A 24813-nucleotide genomic window follows, 5' to 3' on the forward strand; every position below is an offset into this window, starting at 1 on the left:
TATTTGCCTTTACCCACTTAGTCTTTACTGTATATCCATATATTTTGAAAAACCCAATGGTCAACCCTACAAAATTGTTGCGATATCGATATGGAGGAATTTCGTAAAAAATATCCCGATGTGATTTTCTCCAGTTTGCCAAGCCCGGTACAGGTGTGTTGTCCTTGTTAGTTATTTTCAGAATGTCACTTTTATGGCTGTTACAGTAGCTGTCTTATCTCCAACTGGAAAGCAGTGACAGGGAAGGAAAGCAGTGCATTGTGGTAAAGCCTGTAAAGGGTCAACGGTTTCTTATATTTGGCACCTTTATCTCTGCTACCTGCCACAGCAAGGACAACAAAGAGGTTGACTGAGGATTGACAGGCAAGTTGGACTGATTGTGGGTGTGTGGGTGTGTGTGTGTGTGTGTGTGTGTGTGTGTGTGTGTGTGTGTGTGTGTGTGTGTGTGGTGTTTTTGTGTGTGTGTGTGTGTGTGTGTGTGTGTGTGTGTGTGTGTGTGTGTGTGTGTGTGTGTGTGTGTGTGTGTGTGTGTGTGTGTGTGTGTGTGTGTGTGTGTGTGGTGTGTGTGTGTGTGTGTGTGTGTGTGTGTGTGTGTGTGTGTGTGTGTGTGTGTGTGTGTGTGTGTGTGTGTGTGTGTGTGTGTATAGGCCTCTTTGGGTTGCGGTTTTGAGTCTAGCCCTTGACTCTGAGTTCAGCTCTGCAGAGATTAGAGGATATAAATCAGACAGCTGAGCAGCCAGTTGACACTGAGAAGGAACAGATACCATACTTTATATTAGATCAGCATAAGTCTAGTGTTAGAGGTTGATCATTTTATAACAGTCAAAATGATACCGAATTTGCGACGTAGCCCGAACCAAGATTTTAGCTTATGTAGTGAGCACTGAGGATTGTGTTTTTACTCTTTTCTTCCTTCCATAGGTACAGAGCTTGTTTGGTGTTTCCTCGAGGCAATACACACAGATTGTTGTCAGATTGAAAACTTAAAACTATAACTTTTTCATACAACAAGGTCTCCAGAAAACAGATACATTCAACCGTAGCACAACAAGTTCAATATTTCCAAACCAACAGTATCTTTCATGTGTTATTTCTTTTTCTTTTTCGAAGGTCTATTTTCAAGTTTTGGCTTTGCTTTTTGGACCAACTTACCAGGTGGTTTAGCAATCTTCTCCTGACCCACATGTATGAGACTGATAACCTGGAGCCTAACATGTTCTGTAGAATATTCATGCAGTCTCTCAAATTCTTCTCATGTCCTCTTTTATTCCACACTGTCATAAGTAAAGGCAAATCACTCAGACATTTACTAAACGCGCATATTAATAGCCATCTATGATCAAAGAATATCTTCTGTGGCAGACAGATTTCTTTGACGAGTTTCTTTTTTCTTGATTTGAAAAGCCGCATCATTTAGTATTGGGTTAAAGCATGGCTTATTCTGCAAAGACAGAAACACAATATAACAAAGATTTGTATCATTTTAGTCAAACCTCACACTCAGCACGTGCACTTCACTCTTCATCTGCCAATCAGCTTGCTACTCCCTCGCTGTGAAGTGGAACCAGGTACACCTCAACAAAGACACACATTTTTGCTATCGTGGCTCCAAAATGGTTGAACGAGCTTCCCACTGATTTCAGGCCAGCGGAGAATCTTCATATTTTCTGTCGCAAACTTTAAGACCCACCTGTTTAGCTTATTCCTTGGCAGACAATCAAGCACTTAAATGATATTGCTTGATTAAAGGTCACTTATTATACTGTATTTCAACAATATATTATAGGTCTCAGATATATACAAAACATGTCTCTAAAAACTTCAGAGACATGTACCAAACAGATCATGAATTGTAGCATGCCATAAACCCCTATGTTTTAGCCCTTTTCCAAAAGTGATGATTCCGTGTCTGGAGCTTTAAATGCAAAGGAGCTGCTGCTGGCCACGCCCCTTTGTGGACATGTTTCTCTCTGCCCTCCACCCCAGCAGCTCCATGGTGATTGTGAACACTGCAGAAGAGAAGCGTTTCACAATGTCCACCGGCAGAACCAGCTTTTAGTTTTCTTAGTCCTTCGAATCTCCACTCGGGTGTATTTCCACAGGCCCTGAAAACTGCAGTAATTAAACCGCTCCTAAAAAAGCACAACCTAGACGCAACCGTAATGAATAATTACAGGCCAATTTCAAACCTTCCTTTTTTAAGCAAATTGATTGAAAAAGTTGTTTTTCAACAGTTGGTCATTTCATGTTTTTAAATGACGGTTTTGGTGTGTTTCAGTCGGGCTTTCGACCTAACCACAGCACTGAGACTGCTCTTGTTAAGGTCTTAAATGACATCCATTTAAACACGGACAGTGGCAGAATATCAGTGTTAGTATTATTAGATCTCAGCGCTGCCTTTGATACTGTTGACCACAACATATTGCTAGACCATTTAGAAAACTGGGTGGGAGTTTCAGCTACAGCTCTAAATTGGTTTATTTTCTAATTAAAGGACAGAACAAACTTTGTCTCAATAGGCAACTACACATCAACCTTGACAAATATGGCATGGAGGGTTCCTCAAGGCTCCATCTTAGGACCTTTGCTTTTTAATATCTATATGCTACCACTGGCTCAAATTATTAAAAAGAGCAATCTAAGCTATCACATCTATGCAGGCGACAGCCAGATTTATTTTAAAATTACACAATGCCTGTTGTAAAATGCCATTATATAATGTGTTTTTACTGTATTTATTCTTAAATGTCTTTTATTTTATTTTGGAAAGCACTTTCAATTGTCGCGTACTGAAAGGTGCTATATAAATAAACTTGCCTTGCCTAATAAAGTCAATTATTAACTTTTACGTCACGTATGAACCAAAACCTAACTCGCCCGTTTTTTGAGCGGATTCCGCATACTTGGATCAGGAGTGAAAGAAACGTTCTGAGTCTCTAAACACACATGGGAGACATATATGTATTCAATGCATTAAAAAGTGCATTTTGCATAATAGGGGACCTTTAAAGTTAATATGTCAGCACTGTTCTTGTTGTCCTTAATTTGAATCTTTATGGTTTATTGCACTTATTGTAAGTCGCTTTGGATAATAGCGTCAGTTAAATGCAATGTAATGTCATATAATGTAGTAGGAAAAAAGTTGTGAATTGTTGGTATAGTCAATGAGATACAGTCCATAAAGCCCGCGTCACACTGTCCCGAAATTGACACCCGATGGACACACGAATATGGAATTGGGAATTTCGCACGAAGATGGCCCCGAACCACACATAAAGGCAACATTTACATTACATTTAAGACATACAACTGCAAAGAAAGTAACAAAAACATGTTAAAGTAGGCTACTATGATACTGTACTGATATTTTCAGACTTTGTTCTTTACTTTATCCGTCTTTATATGTAGAAGATATTAAGTTTTCTCCGTAATGTTGTTTCCATAGCAACAACAACTTCCTGTCAACTCGCCTTCAAAATAATATATTATATCCTTTTCAGTTTCACAGAACACAAATTGGGTTATTTACATAATATGTTTACATGATTTTGTTGTGCAATAAAACAACCCGATGGACACACGATAAAATAAATGTTCAAATCCGGCTCTGATCGTAACAACATCGGGCCATTCGTGAGGGCATCTTAAGCCATCGTATGACCGCCGGTGGAGTTTCTCAGGCTCCAGCAGCAACTTTGTGAGCGGTGGCAAAATCTTTGGCATGCCAAAAAATTGCGGAAGGACCTTGCGAATGTTCATTTGCGTGTTGAATTTGTGTGTCAATGTTGCCCTTCGTAAGGGCATCATGAGGGCATCTTGTTATCATCGGTGCCATCGGGCATTCGCCCCGATCAGAGTGAGGGTGAATGCCCTATGGCACCGATGATAACACGATGATAACACGATTTGACAAGATGCCCTTACGAAATTGCCGCTCACGAAGTTGCTGCTGGAGCCTGAGAAACTTCACCGGCGGTCATACGATGGCTTAAGATGCCCTCACGAATGGCCTGATGTTGTTACGATCAGAGCCGAATTTGAACATTTCCTTTATCGTGTGTCCATCGGGTGTCAATTTCGGGACAGTGTGACGCAGGCTTTAGTGTATGGCGCTAATGTGCTTTGAGTATAGTATAGGGCAGTGCTTCTCAAACTTTTTTCAGTAATGTACCCCCTTTGAAACATTTTCTCAGCCATGTACCCCCTGACCGACCACGGACATTTTTGATCGAAAAAGCCTATATAAATAATTACAATATAGTGATGTTCCCTCAGTGTGTGATTTATTAACTCCTTCGTGCATGCATTACAACAAACTAAGGATATTTTCATCTTCATGCATGAAAAAAAATAACATAAGGAAAAACAATTAAAACAGAGTTTTCCATGGAGTTTTTCAACTGAAGTAATATATGTTTAACAAACCAATGAAAACAATTATATATTATGCAAAACTATAAAATACAATACACAAATTTGACATGTTTATATGAGGACCCCCTTGGTGGTTATAGGAATATTTGATATAAAATTGTGTTTTCTATTTAACTTATTGTTCTAAGATTGTTTTTGTAATCATGCATGGTATTTTTTTAACCTTTTTTTTTTTTTTTAAAAGTCTCACGTACCCCCTGCAGTCCCCCAACGTACCCCTAGGGGTCCGTGTACCCCCATTTGAGAATCACTGGTATAGGGAATTACAATTTGAGATGTAGTTAAATTAAGCCCAGGAATGCTATATCACGTCGAGCAATCAGGATGTTGATCGCTGTTTTCCCTCCTTGGCGAGAGGTGGACTTCTGAATTGGAACCGTATATTTGGGCTGTGACTGATGACTTTCATACTGCAGTTAGAACCCTGTCCTCTTATTGTACTTTTTTTTTCTTGAACACATTTGAAGGGTTCCACTAGGACAGTAAGCTTTTATTGGGCAGAGTTGCAAATGTTTCCTCTTCTCCAAACAGCACCTGCAGACACAATGTGGTTTTTGGGAAGTAAAATGTCAATCGGCAATCCTCCAAGCAACAAGCAATAACCCGAGACAAAAATAACAAGGCCACAAGGTGTTCCAATGTGATTAAAGCAACAACATCAAGAAGAGTCTGGAGAACTGTTACCCTTTAGATGTTACCTCATATGTCACAAACGTGGGCTTTTAACAACCTCAAGCCTTTCATACGTCCTACAGATTGAAAAAACGATTTTCCCTTGAAGCTTGATGAATGTCTTTTTGTACTTTGCAGCTAAATGAGCACAACAAAGACCTTTTTTACTCTGAATATTGTATACCTGCTCATAATTCATGTCTGTGCTTAACCAGTTTTCAGGCTGTTGTACACGGGGGGGTTGGAAATACATACTGCAGTGAGATGAGGAATTAAACCCCAAATCTACAGCCGCAGTTATCGGGCAACAAGACAGATCTCTCTGGTTTGGGATGAACATTTAAGTAGTTTTGGTATCTGGAGAGCGCTAAATCTCCTTGAATCTGTCTTCCCCCTCGCTGCTTTTCAGTCAGCACAAGTTTTCCACTCCTGTATCTCATTTCACTTCTCGCTCCCTGCTCCCCTGGTCTCCATCTCTCTATCACTCCCCAGCTTCTCGTGTCGGCTTGTTTTCCTCCGCCTCAGGGACAACTTTATTACCAACTGAATGTACCTAGTATTTTTTTCCGGCCCAAAACAAAAGCACCAGACAGCAGCGGTCTTAGCTATACAGCCACCGTGACATTTTCTCCTTGAACGGGGGCCTCTTCTGAAACAACTAAATGCCAGGCGGACGCCACGGGGCACAATTAGACCGCTTTACACTAGAGAGAGAGAGGGACACACACGCACACACACACACACACACACACCCACACACACACACACACACACACACACACACACACACACACACACACACACACACACACTGCAACTTTGCTCCCCATGCGGCCCACCACTGTCCTACAGTCATTTATTTTACTTTACTAATTGCTTTAATGGGGTTTTCAGGGGGCAGCCTGTTCCTGTAAGCTAGTGGCTGTCTTGCCTCTGTCTCCATTAACCAACTCTGATTGGAACCGATCTTTAGTAATGCAATCAGTTGACAAGCTCTTGATTGTAGAACCTGCTCATTAAGACATAGATAATTGTTGTCCTTTGCACTTTATTGCTTATCAAGCTATATGATTACTCAAACACACGCACAAACACACACATGCATGCACACCAGTCTGTAAGGCCAGTTAGGGTTTATTTCCACTATGATGGATATGTTGATTAGGCTGTACTCATTTTTATTGTAAAATGTAAGAGGAGCAACATCAGTGATTTCGCATAGATTTGCTTTTTCATTGCACATTTATTTTTCCTCCATTACCGTGAAATTGATCACAATAGAGATATAGTTGCGCCTAAATGGAAACGTCACTTTTTTTACACATTTGTAAAGTCTTACTCAAACCCTTGTGTAAGGTCTTCTGTGACTCCAGAGTGGTAGTTCGAAGTCAGAAAATAACCTAGGGTGCAGTTATTAGGATTATCTCTGTGTGACATCAAATATGTAACACAAAGGCTGCATTAAACATTGGGGGTTTTATACAGCGGGACCCACAATCTGTCAGCCATTATTTCATGTTTTTGAGTCCTTCAATTGAATGTCATTTCAACAGTAAATTGCTGGAATATTGCTTAACACACATATTATGTAAGGTTTAAAAGTCGGGTAATGTGGTTTGATGGCTTAAAAGGGTTTAAAAGAAAATCAATTGCTGCTTCGAACTGTGAAAGAAAATCCCTTTTATATACTTTTTAATGGCTCTTAATCCTTTACTTATCCTTATGCAACTGATATTGCCGGGTAAATGTCTACATTTGACAAACGCCATTACCAAAGTCAGGCTTTATTTTATTAATGTGTAGATCTCGAGTCTAAAAAGAAGATGACGACATTATTGGGGTTATTTTTTCAGACTTAAAAACATTTACCTAGAGTCACAAAAAACATCATGCACCTTATACATTTCACAGACTGAGTCCTTGTTACACGCATATTCATCTAATTTGTGCCTTTCTATTAGAAATAACTTGAAAGACTAAGGAATTCTAGATATTCAATATATTCTAAGATATTCTAAGATACATTAATCAGCTTTATGCAATCCAACATGTCAAACACACACACACACACACACACACACACACACACACACACACACACACATGCACGTACACACACACACACACACACACACACACACACACACACACACACACACACACACACATGCACGTACACACACACACACACACACACACACACACACACACACACACATTTGAATACTTTATTTGGTTCCACAAATGATATTACATAAGACAGGGAATCAAATATATCGGGGCAAAGCAGCACAGAACACTTAGGGGAACACATAGCATCTCCTTCTCCACACGGCTAAGCAGCCAATAATAGCTGAAACAGAGGAATATTTGGCAATTTGTTTGGTTTTTCTCTTTGACATTCCAGCAATTCTCAAACCAATCATGGTGCATTTATATACATGGCCAAGACTTCCGAATATGAGTATGCTGTATCTACACTTGTACCCAAAGCTGGTTATCACATCGAGCAGTGGTTGGTATTTGATATACTTGTCCTGGAAAGCCTGGTCCATGTACAGGTCAAAGGCACAGCCTACTTCTAATATTAGCACCTCCCTGTGGTTGGTGTCAACAAAAACCACATCAGGTGTATTTGGGATGTTAGCAAAGACATCATTGGTAAAACCAAACCATTCTGGTAACACTCTAGTGTGCTTGTACATTGCTGCCTTAGATGGTAAGATGTTTTACCGCATCAGACACAATGTCCACAATACGGTCATGACGGGCTATGTACAGGCGTTTGCATTACATCCATTTGTTATGTGTGCAATGGATTCTAGGTGTTGTAAACAGAATGGAGTGTGAATGTGAGGGTACCAGGTTGACAGATTGTACTTAGTGGGTAATACCTGCAGTCTTGCTTTGATGGTAAATGTCAGAACATCCTCACCAACAGCGGCGTTCTTAAACACTGAGTGTGAGACTGAGTGGTCAGCAAACCCCAAACAGGCTAGCTTTCCCTGTAGTCTGAGTCCACACCAGTGCTGCCTGATCTCTGCTTCATGCTGAGCAGAACCCTCCTTGCAGAGTCTCTGTGCAGTTCCACAGTCTCTTCCTGAGGTGTTGTGATGTAGGCCTTCACAACCATACCGGGGTCTGTGATCAGTTCATCAGAGACGGGGACTTCAGTCTGTGTGTTGAATCGTGTCCATTTCAGCTGGACTCCAGTCCGATTGCAGAGGTCATTGAGATCTGGCCAGTCAGACCAGACCCCAAAGCCCTTGGCCTGAGAGTTGCAGGCTGTAATGTAAGATGATCCTGCTGATCTGTGTAGTTTTATCCAAACACTCGATGGATGGACCATTTATCTCTGTGATTAAACCTGCGCTTAGGCAGTCTGTAGATAAACATCCATGTCAACAGACCCAATGCAAATTTGGTTAAAGAAATGTGTGAGGGCTGGAGCTTTGCATATGCAGCATGTATTTGCAAGGATGTCGTGATTGGTTTAGTTGAACTGTGGCATCTAGGGAGTGGGAAGTGGACACATCAGATAAAGGAAGGCAAAAACAAAGAAAGGATTTTAGAAAAGGGCTGGGAATTATTCACTGGGCTTCTTTGTGTTTTTGGGGGTGACTGTGGCACCTATTCGGAAGCCATGTCGATAGATTTTGAGCCAGATTGCATTTGGGTAAGAGATAGGTGTGCATGCTTGTTCTTTTAAGTGAAGCTTCACTACGTTTTGCATTGATGATTCTGTACACTGATTGATTCAAAAATGAAAAGAGCTAGTTCGGTAACAACTGTAGCTGGCAAGCTAGTGGCTGGTAGGCTACAGCATGTTGGAACATGCTACAGTAATTAGTGGATTATTTTGTAACTTTTGTAAACCATATTTTATCTTTGTAAACGGAAAGCACACTATAGGGTTAAAGTTGTTATATAAAAAAAAACACAACACCTTGACTCTGGACAATATCATATAAAGTGCTTTCCCATAATAAGCATTCTGCTGCCAACAGTGCCAAACATGTCTTGATAAGCGATGGCTGTGTGTAGATTTTTTGTGGGCTTGCATGAACTTGCTGCAACTAATGTGCTTCCCCCCCCCCCCCACCCCTTACATCCTATTTCGGCCCATGTAATTTCACTGAGGCAGAACACACGCGTGTATATGGCTTAAGTGTGTAGGCATGTGTGTTTGTGTGTAGGTATGCGTGTACTATTTTGAGTGTGTATACCTCCCTCCATCTTGCCTCCCATCCATCTTCTGTGTCTACCGGCCCCCTTCTCCTTAAATCCCCCCTTTGCTTTTCAGTGATGGTGTCTAGGGTGGAGACGGGGGGGGGGGGAGTGAGAAGTGCAGATGGTCTAGTCATAGAGAGAGAAAGAGAGAGAGAGAGGTCGGGTGAGAGAGGCAGAGAGTGACCGGGTGAGCGGCGGGCTTTTTTGGCAGGGTCGGCCGGTGGGAGGGCCCATTGTGATGCAACGTTGCATAAATAATGCCACAGGGATTCTAAATGCTCCGTTGCCATGGGGACCTTTGTGCCTGAGTGAACACTGTGTGTGTGTGTCTGTGTGTGTGTGTCTCATGGCCCCCAAGGAGAGAGAGAGAGAGAGAGAGCGGCAGAGTTGCAGTCAGCTCAAGTGACACCATAGTCTCTCTATGTCTCTCGGCCCCTCTCTCACTTGCTGTGTCTGATCCGGGACAGATGAGTGTTTGGAGGAGGGAGAGGGAGCGTTGTTGTTGCTTTTTGACCAGGAGGGAGCTAAATAAAAGCAGGATACTTTGGGAATTTGCCTTTGCAGTATGGTCCATGTGAAGGTACGTGGAATCACTCCTTTTTGTATTGATCTTTTTATTGTTTTTGCCGCCTTTTTTCAATTTGTCTGAATTCATCCGATCATGCCTGATCCTCTGCAGTAACAGGTGTCTGCCTGTCAGTACTGAATCAGAGGGAGAAGTGATCAGAGGGGCAAAGGGGGAGAAGGAGGGAGCTTTTGCTTGGATGCTTTAAAAAAAAGCCTTCCAAGTGAATTCTCACGGCTCACCATCCAGCTAGTTAGTCAGCTCGCTTCAGCCTCAGCTGTAGCAGCACCAAAGAAGCAAACAAACAAAGCAACACACAGGTGTTTAATCTTTTCCTTCACCTGCTCCGGAGAAGATGCCTCGAAGTAGGTTGTTTTTTCTCGCTTTTCTTGCTTCTACATCAGCTGATGAGGGTGGTTAGATTGATTTGATTTGAAAAAGTGAAATCCCACGGGGACAATCTTGTTGTTGTCTTGCAGGCGGCGATGTTTGAGATGCGAAAAGAGCAGTTCTTAACTCTGTGTGACGGCTGTTCTTGCATCTTTTGAGCAGCTTTGTAGCAAGTGGCTGGTTTGTGTTTGCAACTTATCAAAGGAGAACGGCTTTTATCTTCAAATGAGCCTTCAGCAGGGAGATCATAGACACTCAAATCATCCATACAGATCATTGTCTCCACACTAAACTTTAACATTGTGATGATTGATCCTATGGCCACTTACAGATAAAAAGGTGAAATTATATATATATATTATATATATATCATTTTGATATATATATATATATATATCAACTTAAAGGTGGGGTAGGTAAGTTTGAGAAACCGGCTCGAGATACACTTTTTGTTATATTCCATGGAATGCTCTTAACATCCCGATAGCAATGAATATCTTAAGTGCTTTGACAAAACATCCATAAACACATTTCATCTGTGGAAGCCGTAGTACTGTAAAAAGCACGACCAATAACTGGATGGCCTACCTGCCTGTCAGCCTTCCATCTGTGCACAAACTTATCTCGTGCCCTCATTGGTCATGTGCGCGTTCGTGTGTGTTGGAGGAGGGGCTCTGTAAGGAAGTGGCAGATTTTTTCCGGCTGTTTATTTTCAAATTCTAGCGCACTCGAGCTGGTTTCTCAAAATTACCCCACCTTTAAGGTCACTGTAGCTAGTATTAATGTGTAGAAGTTCTGCTCTCTTATTTGAATAAGCTCTAAAACCAATGCATGTGCACGCCGGTCATGTGTCTTTATACTTATCTGTGTCCATACTTGAGCCAGTGCATAATGACAATGACAATTGCAATCTGATTTGTTAACCTATTACATCAATGATTCATTCTAATCAAATGTTATCATTATGGTGAGAAGCGTGGAGTCGCCTCAGGCATCATCAGGCATTTAATCTCCCACGGACCACTACTCGGCTTTCCATCAGTACTCTTAAAATGAAGATACACATTTGTAATCCTAATCAAATTAATGTTCCTTCTTTCTTGTAAAAATTATATTTTGAGAGCATTTTAAGTGTAAAAAACTAGCATAGTAAAGATCTGTCTCTGACGGTGTCTGTGCAAACAGATCAGTCTTTTTATTCACTTTTAATGACATGCAATTTCTTTCTAAATGCACTGTATGAAGCTTAATTAGGCTTGAAACCCCATAAGGATTTGGTTTTACTAATGCAATGGGACATTTATTTTGCACATAAACAATTTGGGCACTAATGGGTGTTGAAAAGTGTCTTATTTACCTTTATAATAAGTAATATTTGTCCTGCATGTGTGCTTGTGTCACTTCAAATATCCTCACACATTGAGTTACTGTTGTCACTTTAAAAGTCAGCAATTGATCATCATATTGAATTACATTTATAGAGATTAATCAGATTACAATTCAGACTTTTATAACTTTTAGATGAGCTCATCTCTTTCAGAGTATCTCCTTTGTATGCAAATGCTGACCGGGGAGCATTTATAGATTGTATCTCCAGCTCTGACATGATTTATTATAATTCCATCACTTTTATTATCTGGAAAGCTACCAGGAAAATGTCCAAGCAATTTAAGATCTAAATCATAATTTCAGGACCATTGCTCCAGTGTGCAGGATTTCAGTGCCCTTGGCTTGATTTAAAACCATCTGCGATCCAAATATATATTTGTTTTCTTCACACAAGTTGGTTAAATCACAGGTTACGTTTAATCAGCTATAATGATCGTAGCAGCAGACACAAATACTATATAATCAGCCATTTGTTTGTTTGTTTGTGTGTTTGCTGTGCGTAAGTTAATTGATAGTGGTTCATCACACATTGAATAGCATAAATTAAGCATGAAAATAATGGAAGAACCATTCATCAAAACACATTCTTTCACATGTACAAAAGTGATTAAAGAGAACTTAAAATGAAAATGGAGGATTCAAAGAAAATCCTCTTTAATTGTCACACGTACACAGCACCGCACACACAATGAAATGAAGTCTTTGTATTTGACCCATTCAATGTGACATGTATTTTACTTAAGAATTGTAATCAACTGCCAGTTTACTGTTATTCTAGAACATTTTATGGGTGTTTTTGGCACAATTATATATAATTTATTTTAGTAGAAAAAGGATAACACTTAAATATTTGTTTAAAGAACATTTATTGACACGTGCGATATGATAGAATGTTAATTGTTTTTGGCAATGAGTGGTCTGAACACTGGGGTTGATGTTGATGATCTGGATTGATGAGGAGGTGGGATGACGGGGATGCTGAAGATCTAGATTTGAGGAGAAGTGGTCTTTGGATTATCTCAAACTGGGTCTGAAATCACAGCTGACTGCAGGAGAGAGGAGAACACATTTAAAGTTTGACAGCACTATGATTGGCTGCTGGAGATTGTGGTAAAATCAGCTGAGGAGTGAATGAATGTAGAGCCAGTCTTCCTGACTGAATGTACGCTTTAGCTTCATTTTGTGTATGACATCTATCTTTTTAGGTTTATTTTTTATGTCTTTCTTGACAGACTCGGTAGGACAGATATTCAACAAGAACAGAAATAACGTTTTAGGGAAACAAAACAAATATATTGTCGCATAACTGCTTCCTGATCCACCTGGTTTTATGAACATCAACATCCAGTTCTCTCATGGTGAGAGTGCTTCTTTAGGGTGCGCAACATGGCATCTACGTAATGGGTATTTCACTGGGGTGATGTGACTGACAACCTCTTTCATCCCTCCCTTCATATCAGCCACCACATGGTAACAGCAGGGTGTAAATCCATACAGCGTGCTTGTCAGGCAGGCTTCAAACTAAAGCTTTAATGCAAAACTGACACTTTATGTAGAAAACAACAACAACATTCTACATTCCCCAAACTTCATCTGTTTCTCAACTTTGCTAGTAGCAGAATAACAAATGTCACATATGGGATGGCGTTAGTGTGGTGTCACTGTTTGCGACATTTCTCACCGACTCTCTGCCAGACACAGTGATATCTAGCCTGTTCTCCCACCACAGACGGCAGAGTCCATTTCACAACAATTTAAAATGTGTTTGACAACATGGCCAAAATAATGTTCAGGAAGGCTGTAAATGTGTTGATAAGCAGAATGTTTTGACATGTCTTTTTCTCTTTCCCTCCAGGAGTTGCAGTTTGAACGTCTGACCAGGGAGCTGGAAGCAGAGCGGCAGATCGTTGCCAGTCAGCTGGAGAGATGCAAGCTTGGCTCTGAGACCGGAAGCATGACTAGCATCAGGTGTGTTTGTGTGTATGTCTCACACCTGTCAGATCCTCTTCTGAACGCTCTACCTGTGTGTGTCAGTTTTGCTCTTGCAGGTGAATGGCTTCAGAGCTGGTCACATTAGAGGTTCACTTTTGTGTCCAAAAGTCATCTAGATCAGGGGTCTCAAACTCAAAGCCCGGGGGCCAAATCCGGCCCGCGACTTCATTTTATGTGGCCCCGCAAGAGCTTGCAAAGAATATAATACGTTTATTATATGGTTACATGCCACTTTACAGAAGCAGGATGCCCATAAACTACATGTCCCACAATGCATCTCGTTTTGTGACATGCCCACTGAAGAGACTTGCAATTATTTGCCCTGGACTTCTGCTTTCAGACGTAGTTAATTACTAAGTTATTATCCTATCCGATAATAATCCAATTCAGAGGCAATAATGTGATATAATACATTATTTTATATATATAGTTACAACCGGCCCTTTGAGTGCAACCTTAATGCGAATGTGGCCCGCGATGAAATTTAGTTTGACACCCCTGATCTAGATGATTGAATCCACATGTCAAAACACACCATTTTGTTTGAGGCGAGAGAGAGAGACTGAGATCCTCCTGCATTCCTGTGGGGCACAAGATTGTGTTCCTTACCACCTTACCCACACACCTACTAGTTAATGCAACATGTATCTATATTGTTGTTTTCTTATAATTCACACAATCACCGTATATCAAATGGGAAGAAATACATACATCTGGTAGCTATATATTTTTCTTTGCCTGAATATTCAAATAAGATATGTATATCATTTGTTTTTATTAATAAGAAACCACAGTTTCTTTTTAACAAAGATCTGGACATCACATTGAGTTCCAGTACAACAGGACGTCAAACTAAATGATGGATTAGCAAAGTTTGCTATTGTTAAAGTGACAGTTAATTACAACTCTGCATGGTATTTTGCGCTTACAAAACCCTGAAAAACATGTACTGCGTGTGCAACTGATTTAATTAGACAAGCATTGCACATGAATTACAAATTAATACAATTAACATAAACAGCAAAAACTTGTAAACAGTAAAATAATAATAAACAAATAAACAAAACAGTACATATGCACATATCCACAGTGACAGATGTATATCTAGAGTATCTCTATTGAATATACAATATGTACAGATTAACAAATAGAAGTCAGTGATATGATTGGTGTAGCTGTGAAATACTGTACACCAAGCTAGCATATTATTATCTATGCAAGCTAGTTGACTACATTTGTAACCACACAACATAAAAGATGGTTGTACGTTTTTTAAAGTCAGTGACCTCCAGAGTAGCTTTATAAATGAACAAAGACGAACAGTTTTTACTTATTAAGTTTTATGCAACTAAATTCCATTAATTATATTCACTTCAGCTGACCTCATTTTAAAAACAAGTAGGCTATTAGCTGTTATCAGTTCTCACTAATGTTATTCGTTTTCTTGTCCTCATTATGAACTTGCAGAATGACAACGGGAAGGTGAATGGGACATGAGGCAATTAGGCTGTAATCACTTTAAACTAAGTGTGAAAACTAAAGCGCAAGAATGATAATTTAAAACCTCTTACAGTATAAACCTGGTTGTATGTGTCTTCTTTGCTTCAAGAAAGGATACAGATCTGTCAAAAACTCAGGTGGAGGTTTACTGACAAGATGAAGATGCAATCTTAAAGCCCTTTCCTTCACATTGAGTACACACACCGCAGCACCTTTAAGCTCGGAGACGCAGGAGGAATTAATCAATATCACTTTGCAGCAGGAGGCTTTGAACTTGAAAGAAATCTGACTTTGATTCCTACACAGTTAATCTGGATTTGATGATCATGTGACTAGCTAGTGACCAAATCCTTTCGCATAAACTGCATATCATTCTTCACTATGTTTTCTTTTATTATTATGACACATGAGTGTTATAGCCACAACTCTATACATTTATAGGTTTTAGTTTTTTGCTTGTAGAATTGGCGCGACACAGACCATGTGACACACTAACATAGAAACCTAATCTCTTTAAACCTCTCTAATTTCCTAATTTGTCAGGTTTAATCAGGTGTGACAACATCACCCAGAATACATTTTTGTGCAGAACTAGAGAGCAGAATGTCATATTCGGTGCCAAAATCATGCCACCCCTGTCAGTGTAACACTCCAGGTGGATCAAAGCGACTGCTTTTGGTAGTTCAAATTGATTGTTGGCTCAGGTCTAATGGCACAAAGCAAATCCCCAGCTTTACAAACATGACATGCTATTAATTGTCTATTAAAAACAGCGATTTCTTCTTACGAAGAACCAAACAATGTGCAGCTGCCGCAGGAGTCCATTGTTCTGCTCAGGACCTTCCGGGTTTTTTTTAAGTGACCGCCATATTATCTTCTGCTGATTGAGTTTGGACCCTGGTGTCGTCTCTGCTCTGATCTCACAGAACACATTCCATACCAGCCCAATGTGAAAACAGCACTCCTGACACAATAGTGGTAACACACTTAGCCTGCCTCTCAGGACAATGTAACGTGATTAAAGCATCTGGCTCTCTCTCTCTCTCTCTCTCTCTCTCTCTCTCTCTCTCTCTCTCTCTCTCTCTCTCTCTCTCTCTCTCTCTCTCTCTCTCTCTCTCTCTCTCTCACACACACACACACAAACACACACCACACACACACACACACTCACACTCACACTCACACTCACACTCACACACACACTAGACACAACCAATCCATCATCTTTTCTCCTCTTTGATTCCATTAAGCGAGCGGGGATTCCGTCCGTCTCAAACTAATTACTAGTCTGCCGACATTGTAATTCTCGTTTCAATTTGAGGGGTGGACCAACAATGAGCAGCAAAGAAGTTCTAAAACCGATTCATTCACGTGTCTAATTAACTGGCCATGCATTTAGCTGCTCAACGTTGTCACAGGGCTGCATTGATAGCCTCCATTTAAAACAGATCCAACTTGGGAGATGGAAGAGGTGTGGAAGCCAAACAAAAAAACCTTTTTCCACTTCAACACCCAGCTGCACACAGATGGAATAAAGACTTCCATCTTCTCACTCACTTGATTAAATGGGTTTTTTATTTAGTGAGAAGCAGAGTGTCTTGTGATTTCCAGTCTTCCCTTGCTTTGTCCACTTTGTCCAGCTTGGATGTAATTGCCAAACGGATGAATGATTTGGCAAAACACACAATTACAACAAGGCTAATCAAAAAGAATGTAATGCGTATAGGATTTATTCTTCAATTACCTCCTAAACATTAGTATTGTTGCTGTTTTAAATAGTGTAATCGCTGCGTGTCCTTGCAAACATAAGGGACATGCATTTAATCTGCAGTGACAACACATGTACAGGAAATGAATCGTGTTGAAGGACCATTATTACATTGTACAAATTATGTACAATGTTTAAAATGGGTAACAACATCTGAGAAAGGGACACAATAGTTAATATATAATATTAACAGAACTGCTCTAGAGCCTAAGATTAATTATTACAATATCTCTGTCCAAGTGACATTGGCCTCCTTTCCTGACTGTAGGATTACATACCCATGCTGGCCAGTAAATAGCAGGGGAAAGAAGACATTGCTCCACTTAACCTGTTAAGCCCCGAGCCTGTTCAGGTTTCAGACTCGAAAATGACATTCCCAGAACAAATGACCATATCTTCCCTTCTAAAAGGGTTAAATTAATAATCTTTTTTCTCAAAGTAATGATAAACCTGTGAGTTGGAGGTAGAAAAGTCAGATTCAATATAGATGTTTTTTATTTTAAAGAAAATTCAGATTGAACATGGTAAAAAACTGTAAATTATAGTGTCCGTCCAAAACATATTTTGTACTTATAGTGAAAACTAACCTTGGTCTTGGATCATGGGTTAGTAGACTAAAAACTTTAGGAATCCAAAGTACAACATATATGTATCAAGATTGATGCAAAACAAGTGATATTTGACCTTTTTAGACAGATTTAGCACACAAAAAACCTCTTCTGGGGCCATTTGGGTGGATTTTTCATATCTCTGGCCCCCCTTGCTGGATTTTGACATGTGACATCTCTTTCTAACCGTCAGAGCCAATCAGGCCCGGTCCCAGAACAAAATGACTCAGGGTGCATCTGAGATTAGAGAGGGTGCAGGGGTAAAGTGCTATTTTTATAAGTGGGGGGTGGACCTAACACCCTCTAGGTGGGTCCTCACCTCCTCTAGGGGGGTCCGGGGGCATGCTCCCACGGGAAGATATTTTTTAAAATATTGAAGTTAAAAGCATCAATCTGGTGCATTTTGAGAGCAAAATGAAGAGATCTATGGATACATCTCAACACCCATATGAAACAGAACTGTAAGCAGATTTACTTTTTCTTTATGGATATTTTACAAATCACTCCCCTTTCAAGACCGAAATGTCTACATGCATAGCAGAAGATAGCATCTTTTTTACAGGAATATTCCAGCCAATCTCTGTTTTGAAACCATGAGCTGCAAAATGAGCGCCTTACCCCACTGTACAGGCGAGTTAGGTACTTTTTTAAATATACCTGGGCAAGGCTCTGTTTTGCCGAGGTCATCTGGCACTTGCGGGCCGCCGAGGGGGTGGCGGTGTTGTGTGGGGCAACGAAGATGGCTGCGGCTGCTCCGCCTCCGTGGGCGAGGCGGGCGGGAGGACGTAACTGTCCACGACAGTGGCCGCGGGTAACGTAATGTCCCCATGATCTGAACTGTTACCTGCAGTAATTACTGCAGTGTTACTGCTGGCGATGACGGCTGGTTGTTTTAACCATTTTCTGATGTCCATCATTGACTGCTGTGTAAGCACTTTGCAAATGACGAAAGCGCAGCGGGACAGGTCACGCACACCTGACATAATAACGTTACTTACCGTTTAAATTGACCAAATAAATGCAGCAGACGATGTTATTTAACCACAATTACAATTTATTTTACTATATTCTTCTTCTTCTTATTATTATTATTATTATTATTATTATTACTACTACTATTATTATTGTTATTATATATGTAATATTTTTCATTTTTAATACTTTAATACTTTAAATGTTTCAACTGAGGGTGCAATGCACCCTTATGCACCCCGTAGAACCGGGCCTGGAGCCAATGGAATCGAGGGGAACTCCCATATAGTCCTTATTTGGTAATGTGTGTGTGTGTGAGAGACTACCGCATTGCCAAGACCGGAAGCAGCAGCCACTCTGGTGGCTACCATTAGCAGCTAACTTTTGCTCTCCGATTTTTACATACAAATTGAATTATGGATTATAAATGAAATAAATGTTTTATACAGAGACGTTAAAACCTATGGATTCACCGATTCAGCCGCGTTTTTTTCTCGTTTTAATGCCATTGAACACGTCTTTTGATCAGATTGACAGCTACGGTGAGACGATCTCCCTAGAGCTCCGTAAAGGTACGTGTTGTGATGTCTGTGTTTGCTTCCCCTGTCGCGAGTTCAGATGACTCAGTGATGATAATATATACCTAAATAATCTGCGGAACCTCAGCTTTAATCGGATATCTTGTCTGTGCAGCTACGATAAGTAATAAGGGTACTTTTATCTTGAGTTCTGTGCCAATGTCCGTTAGTATTTTTCGTTAAGGGGTCATTTAGATGCTTCTTATGAGACTTGTGTTTTGTTTTGGTAAAAATGGTTTGTATCGTCAATTAGCTGAGATTATTCCCGTTAATCTGGTATAACACATTAATAGTTTCTTAAATATTAAGATTCCCTGAGAGACACAGTGTGGGCTTAACAGGAAGGGGTGGCCTGGTTGAAGTGACTCATTAGAACACCCCTATGGTTTTAGGAGAATGGCACAGTCCAATCATACTTTGACAGGTGTGGTTCAGGAGTTCAGCCTTTTGCCAGGAGGAAAGTGAGCAACAAGACAACTACAGGAACAGGGTTCGCTCTTTTTATTACAAATAATAATAAATTAAGCAGGATTGCTTGTACTTGAACTAGCAAAGAACGTAGAAAATGAATAGCTTTTTTTTGTATATTTGTATTCCTCCGTTTCATTTAGCTATTAGCAAACGTCTTTTAGCATGGCCCAGATGCATTTTTGCTGGTGTAGTCTTTTGTTTTCCTCTTTAGCAACAAGTTATGTGATATTGTTTTGTGAGTTGCCTGGTTTACCATGTTCTAACTCCAGGTCTTGTTGCCGTTTGGGTGCAGGTTTCAGGTCTTTTTCTCACCACTAGCAAAAGTGATGTATTGGTGTCATCCAGGTTAGCTTTACTTGCTGCTAGCTACCAATTCACACTCATTCAATGCTTCTGTGTCACATTTACTTTATTTAGATCGTGCTGACAGTTGTCCAGCATAATGTTGGCGAAAGGCAATGGTTCCATAAAAATATAGTTCTTTAAAAATGATCTAATTGTTTTGCAACAACTTAATTTTAAAAGACTCCAAGGGTCTCGATACTGTTAACCAACAAAATATTGCACCATAATCCTGTATTGTTTATACCTGTTGATGGAAACAGTATTTTCCCAATGAATTCTTAACACAAATTCAATGAATACCTTTCTTTCTGAGCTGAAATTAGTTTGTATTTAAGCCTATAGTGTTTTTTTCTTTTAAGCTCATAATCCAAATGGTTAAGAATGATAGACTTAATCTAATTCACTTATCCCTCTATAAAGTCTATTAAACCGTCCATTCAATGTATCATTTGGAGGATCACTACCTGGAATCCCGGAAGCATGTATTGTTGTTTCTTTGAAAAACTCCCTCACAGACAGTCTTATTGGCTTTCCCAAAGGAGCAGCCAGACCATCCTGCAAGGTGCTGTGTCAGCACAGGAGAAAGGTCTGGCTACACTCATTATCGTTCTGCCATAGGGGAAAAGAACATTCCTTCTTGTTTGTATTTCTTTATGCCAGTCAAACTAAGCACAGGATGTATCGACAGAGCTCTACAAAATACATAGCATAACACATACAAATATTCTGTCCATAGCAGCCATATACCCACATTTTACACCCAATGAGTCAGACTACTCTCAGACGAACCACCGGTTTAGCAGGGTATATGTAATATAACCATTGTTGTTATGACCAGGAACTCTTTGTTGTTTTCAGACACCTTGGCTGATGCCACCGATTTAAAAAAAGGAGCAAACAATACGGGATTGTGAAACTGTGTATTGTAGCTTATCAAGGGCTTAGCCTACCCTGAATTGAGAAGATTATAATATCGAGGGTCCTTACATCTATTGAAACACCACATATTTTTGTCACAGGGCAATAGTCACCAAATCCAATTGATATGTGAAACATCGACCAAAATGTCCCTTTTTTCTTTAGTTAGAAGTCTTTTTATTTTTCTTTGTCTGTCCTATAAACTTGGATTTGACAGCTCTCTTAAAAAGTACGCAGAAATAAAGGAATTCTGTCCCCAGATGGACAGACAGGTCAAGCTACAACAGTTGAATTAAGTGTTGAGTGTTAAGTGCAGCTGTTTGACTGTGAGGGGGCTGGCAGTTCAGGATTCAGCGCCTGTTGTGATGTGGAAGAAAAATACTTTTAGAAGTGCTAATGAGATCTTCAGCTCTGCCTTTGTTTCCAGTTTTAATCAATAACCACAGGTTGCAGTGTCTGCCACGGCATATGCTGCTGCTTTATCACTTCAAAAGCGACAAATCCGCTGTGTGAATATGTGTGTTGCTCTATCAGTCAAGCTGAGACAATGTTTTTGTCTGTTGGGAAAAAGGAGTGTGATATACATGGCCTCATTAGTTAAAGGACCATTCCGCCCCAAATGTCAAGGTTGCATTCCGTGCATTGGTGATTCTTGTGGGTTTAAACTCCGTACAAAGTGGATAAACTGAGGAGATTATGATTTCATTGTGCATGTAATTGGTCAATGACACACCACTCTTTTCTATTTACTTTATCACTTGAGCTCAGAGTAACTTTTGCAACATGTTTATCACACATTTTGTAAGACATTAGCCAAATTCAATGGCTAAAATGCCTAACTTCTAAGCTATTCGTCTTGCCTGCCATTGGTAAAACAGAGAACAACTGCATTGTCCTTGCCTTAGGGAGGCTTCTACCCTCAACTTGTTATTTCAGTTTCCCTCTCAATCCCTTTTGTATTCTCTTGTTGGAATCTCACTTTAGTTTTTTCTACATTTTGTGTCAACAGTTTAAAATTCTCTTTAAATTCTTCCTGTTTTTGTTGCGTTTGGTTGCACTAGTTGGCTAAATTTGATCTCACACAAAAGTGCCTAGCAATCTCCAACGAGTTAAAAGTAACTTAGTATCCTGAATTGATTACGACCAAGAAATATCACAAGGGACACCCCAGAGGACGTTGGTATCTCTCTCTGCTTTCTGTGTTGGTGTTCCCCACTCTGCCTAGTGTTTACTTGCTTCCTGCACACACCCGGTGCAGATATCAGGCTCCACTCTTCTGGCCGAGGAGTCGCCTCCTCCCAGGGTGGGCTATTTATCTGCCTCTTTTTGGTTCTGCATATTTGCGACAGTTGTCCAGTAATCGGATGCCCGGATGCTTGTCTGGCCGTTGAATGTTGAGTGTGTGTGTATGTGTGCGTGCACATGCATTGGCTGTTACCATAGCACCCGGCGAGACCTGCTGCCGCTTGTCTGGCGGGATAATGCGACCCGTCTATTGAGGGCCTATTACACAGAAGCTGTCAGAGCGATCTGCTGCCAGCTTAGTACTGTGGCTCTCCCTCTGCTCCTCATCAGCACACTTTAACTAACAAGATGTTTGCAGAAGGGGGCATATTGCTGCATAATAAATGTTAGCTGTTTGTATTCAATTGAAAAATTATTTTCAAAAACGTTACTAATGGTCATTTCAAGGACTCCCTGTGAGGCAATCGAAAGAGTCAAAACATGTAATGTCAGGTCGGTTGGACAGAGCGTTCTACATCCAAGGTCTTGCTGGTGAGTAGGAGTGGACGATATAGGGGGTGTTTCTCAATCGCGAGTACGCTTGCTTGGTAGCACATGTCTTCCGAGCGTCTTGCTTCAGAAGCGAGGCAAGAATACTTCCTGGCATTCGGAAAATGAAGAGTGGAACAGGCGAGCAAGTGTGCAGAGTGTGCGTCATATGAGAGGCCCCGCCTACATTTTCCGCCACAAGATTGGGGAAATTGGTATCTGCAAAGCATTGTGGGGATTTTAAGACCGCGGAGTCTACACATGTGCAGCCTCGAAATGTCTCCAAACGAAGTACGCCGGGCTCGGTAGAATTCCAAGTATGTTGGACATTGGAACAGTCCTTCGGCGGCACTCGATGACGTAGTATGCTTGAAATAGTGGCTCTGGAGCAGCTCGCGATTGAGAAACACCCAGGGACAAGCCTTGATCTTTCTTACTACATTTTTTTGTTATCTACTTATTGCACAATAAATAGACACGACCTTGATCATTTTTGCTGACCTCAATATGCCCGTTATGTTAACATGCATGTTTGTTTTCATAAATATGTCGCCAACATTTTGGCCAATGGGATGCCAGAATAAACTGAGAGGCTTAATTAATTATAAGACATTTTTGTAAAAAATCCTAAAAAAATAACTATCTATTGTCCATAAATAGATAAGAATAAAGAGGAGCAGAAAATACTTCCTATCAAAACTGGCCCCATCTCATCATCAACAGATTACATTGCATAATTCACATTCCCATAGGCACCATAATGAGGCTATAGCCCTGTGGACAATTACAATAACCCTGCATAGCCCTATGACGAGACTAACAACATCCTGTGTGATTTCCTTTACTCTGCGGCTGGTTCTCTTATTTCCCAGTTGCCATAGCAACCATATCTGAAGTAGAATCACCTGTTGATCGTGTCACGCAAGGTGAATTTAATTAAGTTAACTGTTATTTGGTTTGCTTTGGTTTGCTGGCAGCTTGATATAAATTAATCTTTTCAACCTTATCCGACCTCGCTCAACAGGGAAAAGAGATAAGATGATGCAGAGAGATAGAGAGTGGGACCCCACCTGTGGCAGGAGACCCTCAGGTGCTACTGTCTCCTGCCAGGGCTGATGGATGTGTAACAAGTCTTGTGTCAAGCTATACTCCTCTTTTTAAATAGTGTTTCTCACAGCGATGCCTTGGGTTTTGGGTAAGGTTGGCATTAATTCATGCATTGCAGATAACAATCGGTTGGGGTTTGGTCTAAGGTTAGGTTCAGGTACATGTAAGGGGAAACTCAAATCAATTGGGAAATTGACATTGACGTTATTATGCCTCTCATTTTTCAGCTGTTTTTTGTCTGTCTGCATCTGCGCTTTGTCTGCCCTTGGGTCTGATGAGCATGCTGAGCATTTCTTAACAAAGAAAACCAATTGTTATTGCAGGCGTGTACTATTTTTCATTTATTAAGGATTCTAGTGTGTTGGAGGCATATGTGACTCAAAATTGACTTTTAAATGCCACAAGCCTGCGTTGAGCCTTGTTCATTAATTCCTCTAGTTCCATAGCCCTGAAAACAAAAAATGAAGCACTAGGGAAGAAAAAACATCTGGCTCCTCACATTCCCCCTCGATTATATACTCTGTAAATATGGCATATGGTTATATTGCTAATTAGGAAACATTCTACGCAGTTTTCCCATACGTTTTCATATCGGGCCACTGAACGTTTTCAAAAGACAGAGCGTCAAAGTCAGAGCGACGAGCCTGCACTGTGTTGCATATGGCTGAGACATAAAGGATGTGAACTGCGGAGCGATATCGCAGAGTTAACGTCTCTCTTTATATTAATGTGAGCTATAGTCCCTTGAGCTACAGTTGGGCTGAACGCCTCTATATGACTGTAGAGTTTTTTTGAAGTATCAAAAGTGGTGAGAACAGAGGATCAGAGAGAGAAAGACGGAGTTTGAGGAAAGAGGGAAAAAAATAAGCTCTCTGGCTCAGTTTGATTCAGTTATGCAGTATTTGCCAGTTGGAGTTATATTCACTCTGATAGACTTTAATGTTATTGCTGTAATTATGCACACAGATCATATTCATCATTTAACTTTCGTTAGAGACTGATACATCAAATCATTTTGTAGGATTCACGTTTTTTCTCGTTTTTTCTAGTTTACACACATAGCATTTGTTTGCATGTGAATTACTTTTTGGCAAAAAGGCA

General features: G+C 40.4%; 1 protein-coding gene across 4 annotated transcripts in view; it reads left to right on the forward strand.

Annotated features, from left to right (window-relative positions):
* ctnnd2b (catenin (cadherin-associated protein), delta 2b) overlaps positions 1 to 24813 on the forward strand; it is a 212907-nt gene that overhangs the window by 57621 nt on the left and 130473 nt on the right. For 2 of the 4 annotated variants that reach the window (XM_034233094.1, XM_034233095.1), the window contains exon 3: positions 13536 to 13648. In XM_034233094.1, the coding sequence (XP_034088985.1) occupies positions 13536 to 13648 (113 nt within the window). Of the gene's footprint in view, positions 1 to 9741; positions 9917 to 10238; positions 10267 to 13535; positions 13649 to 24813 lie in introns of those variants that run through there. The other 2 variants (XM_034233096.1, XM_034233097.1) reach the window with 2 other exon arrangements.

This window comes from Gymnodraco acuticeps, unplaced genomic scaffold (genome assembly GCF_902827175.1).
Source record: "Gymnodraco acuticeps unplaced genomic scaffold, fGymAcu1.1, whole genome shotgun sequence".
NCBI classification, from domain to species: Eukaryota; Metazoa; Chordata; class Actinopteri; order Perciformes; family Bathydraconidae; genus Gymnodraco; species Gymnodraco acuticeps.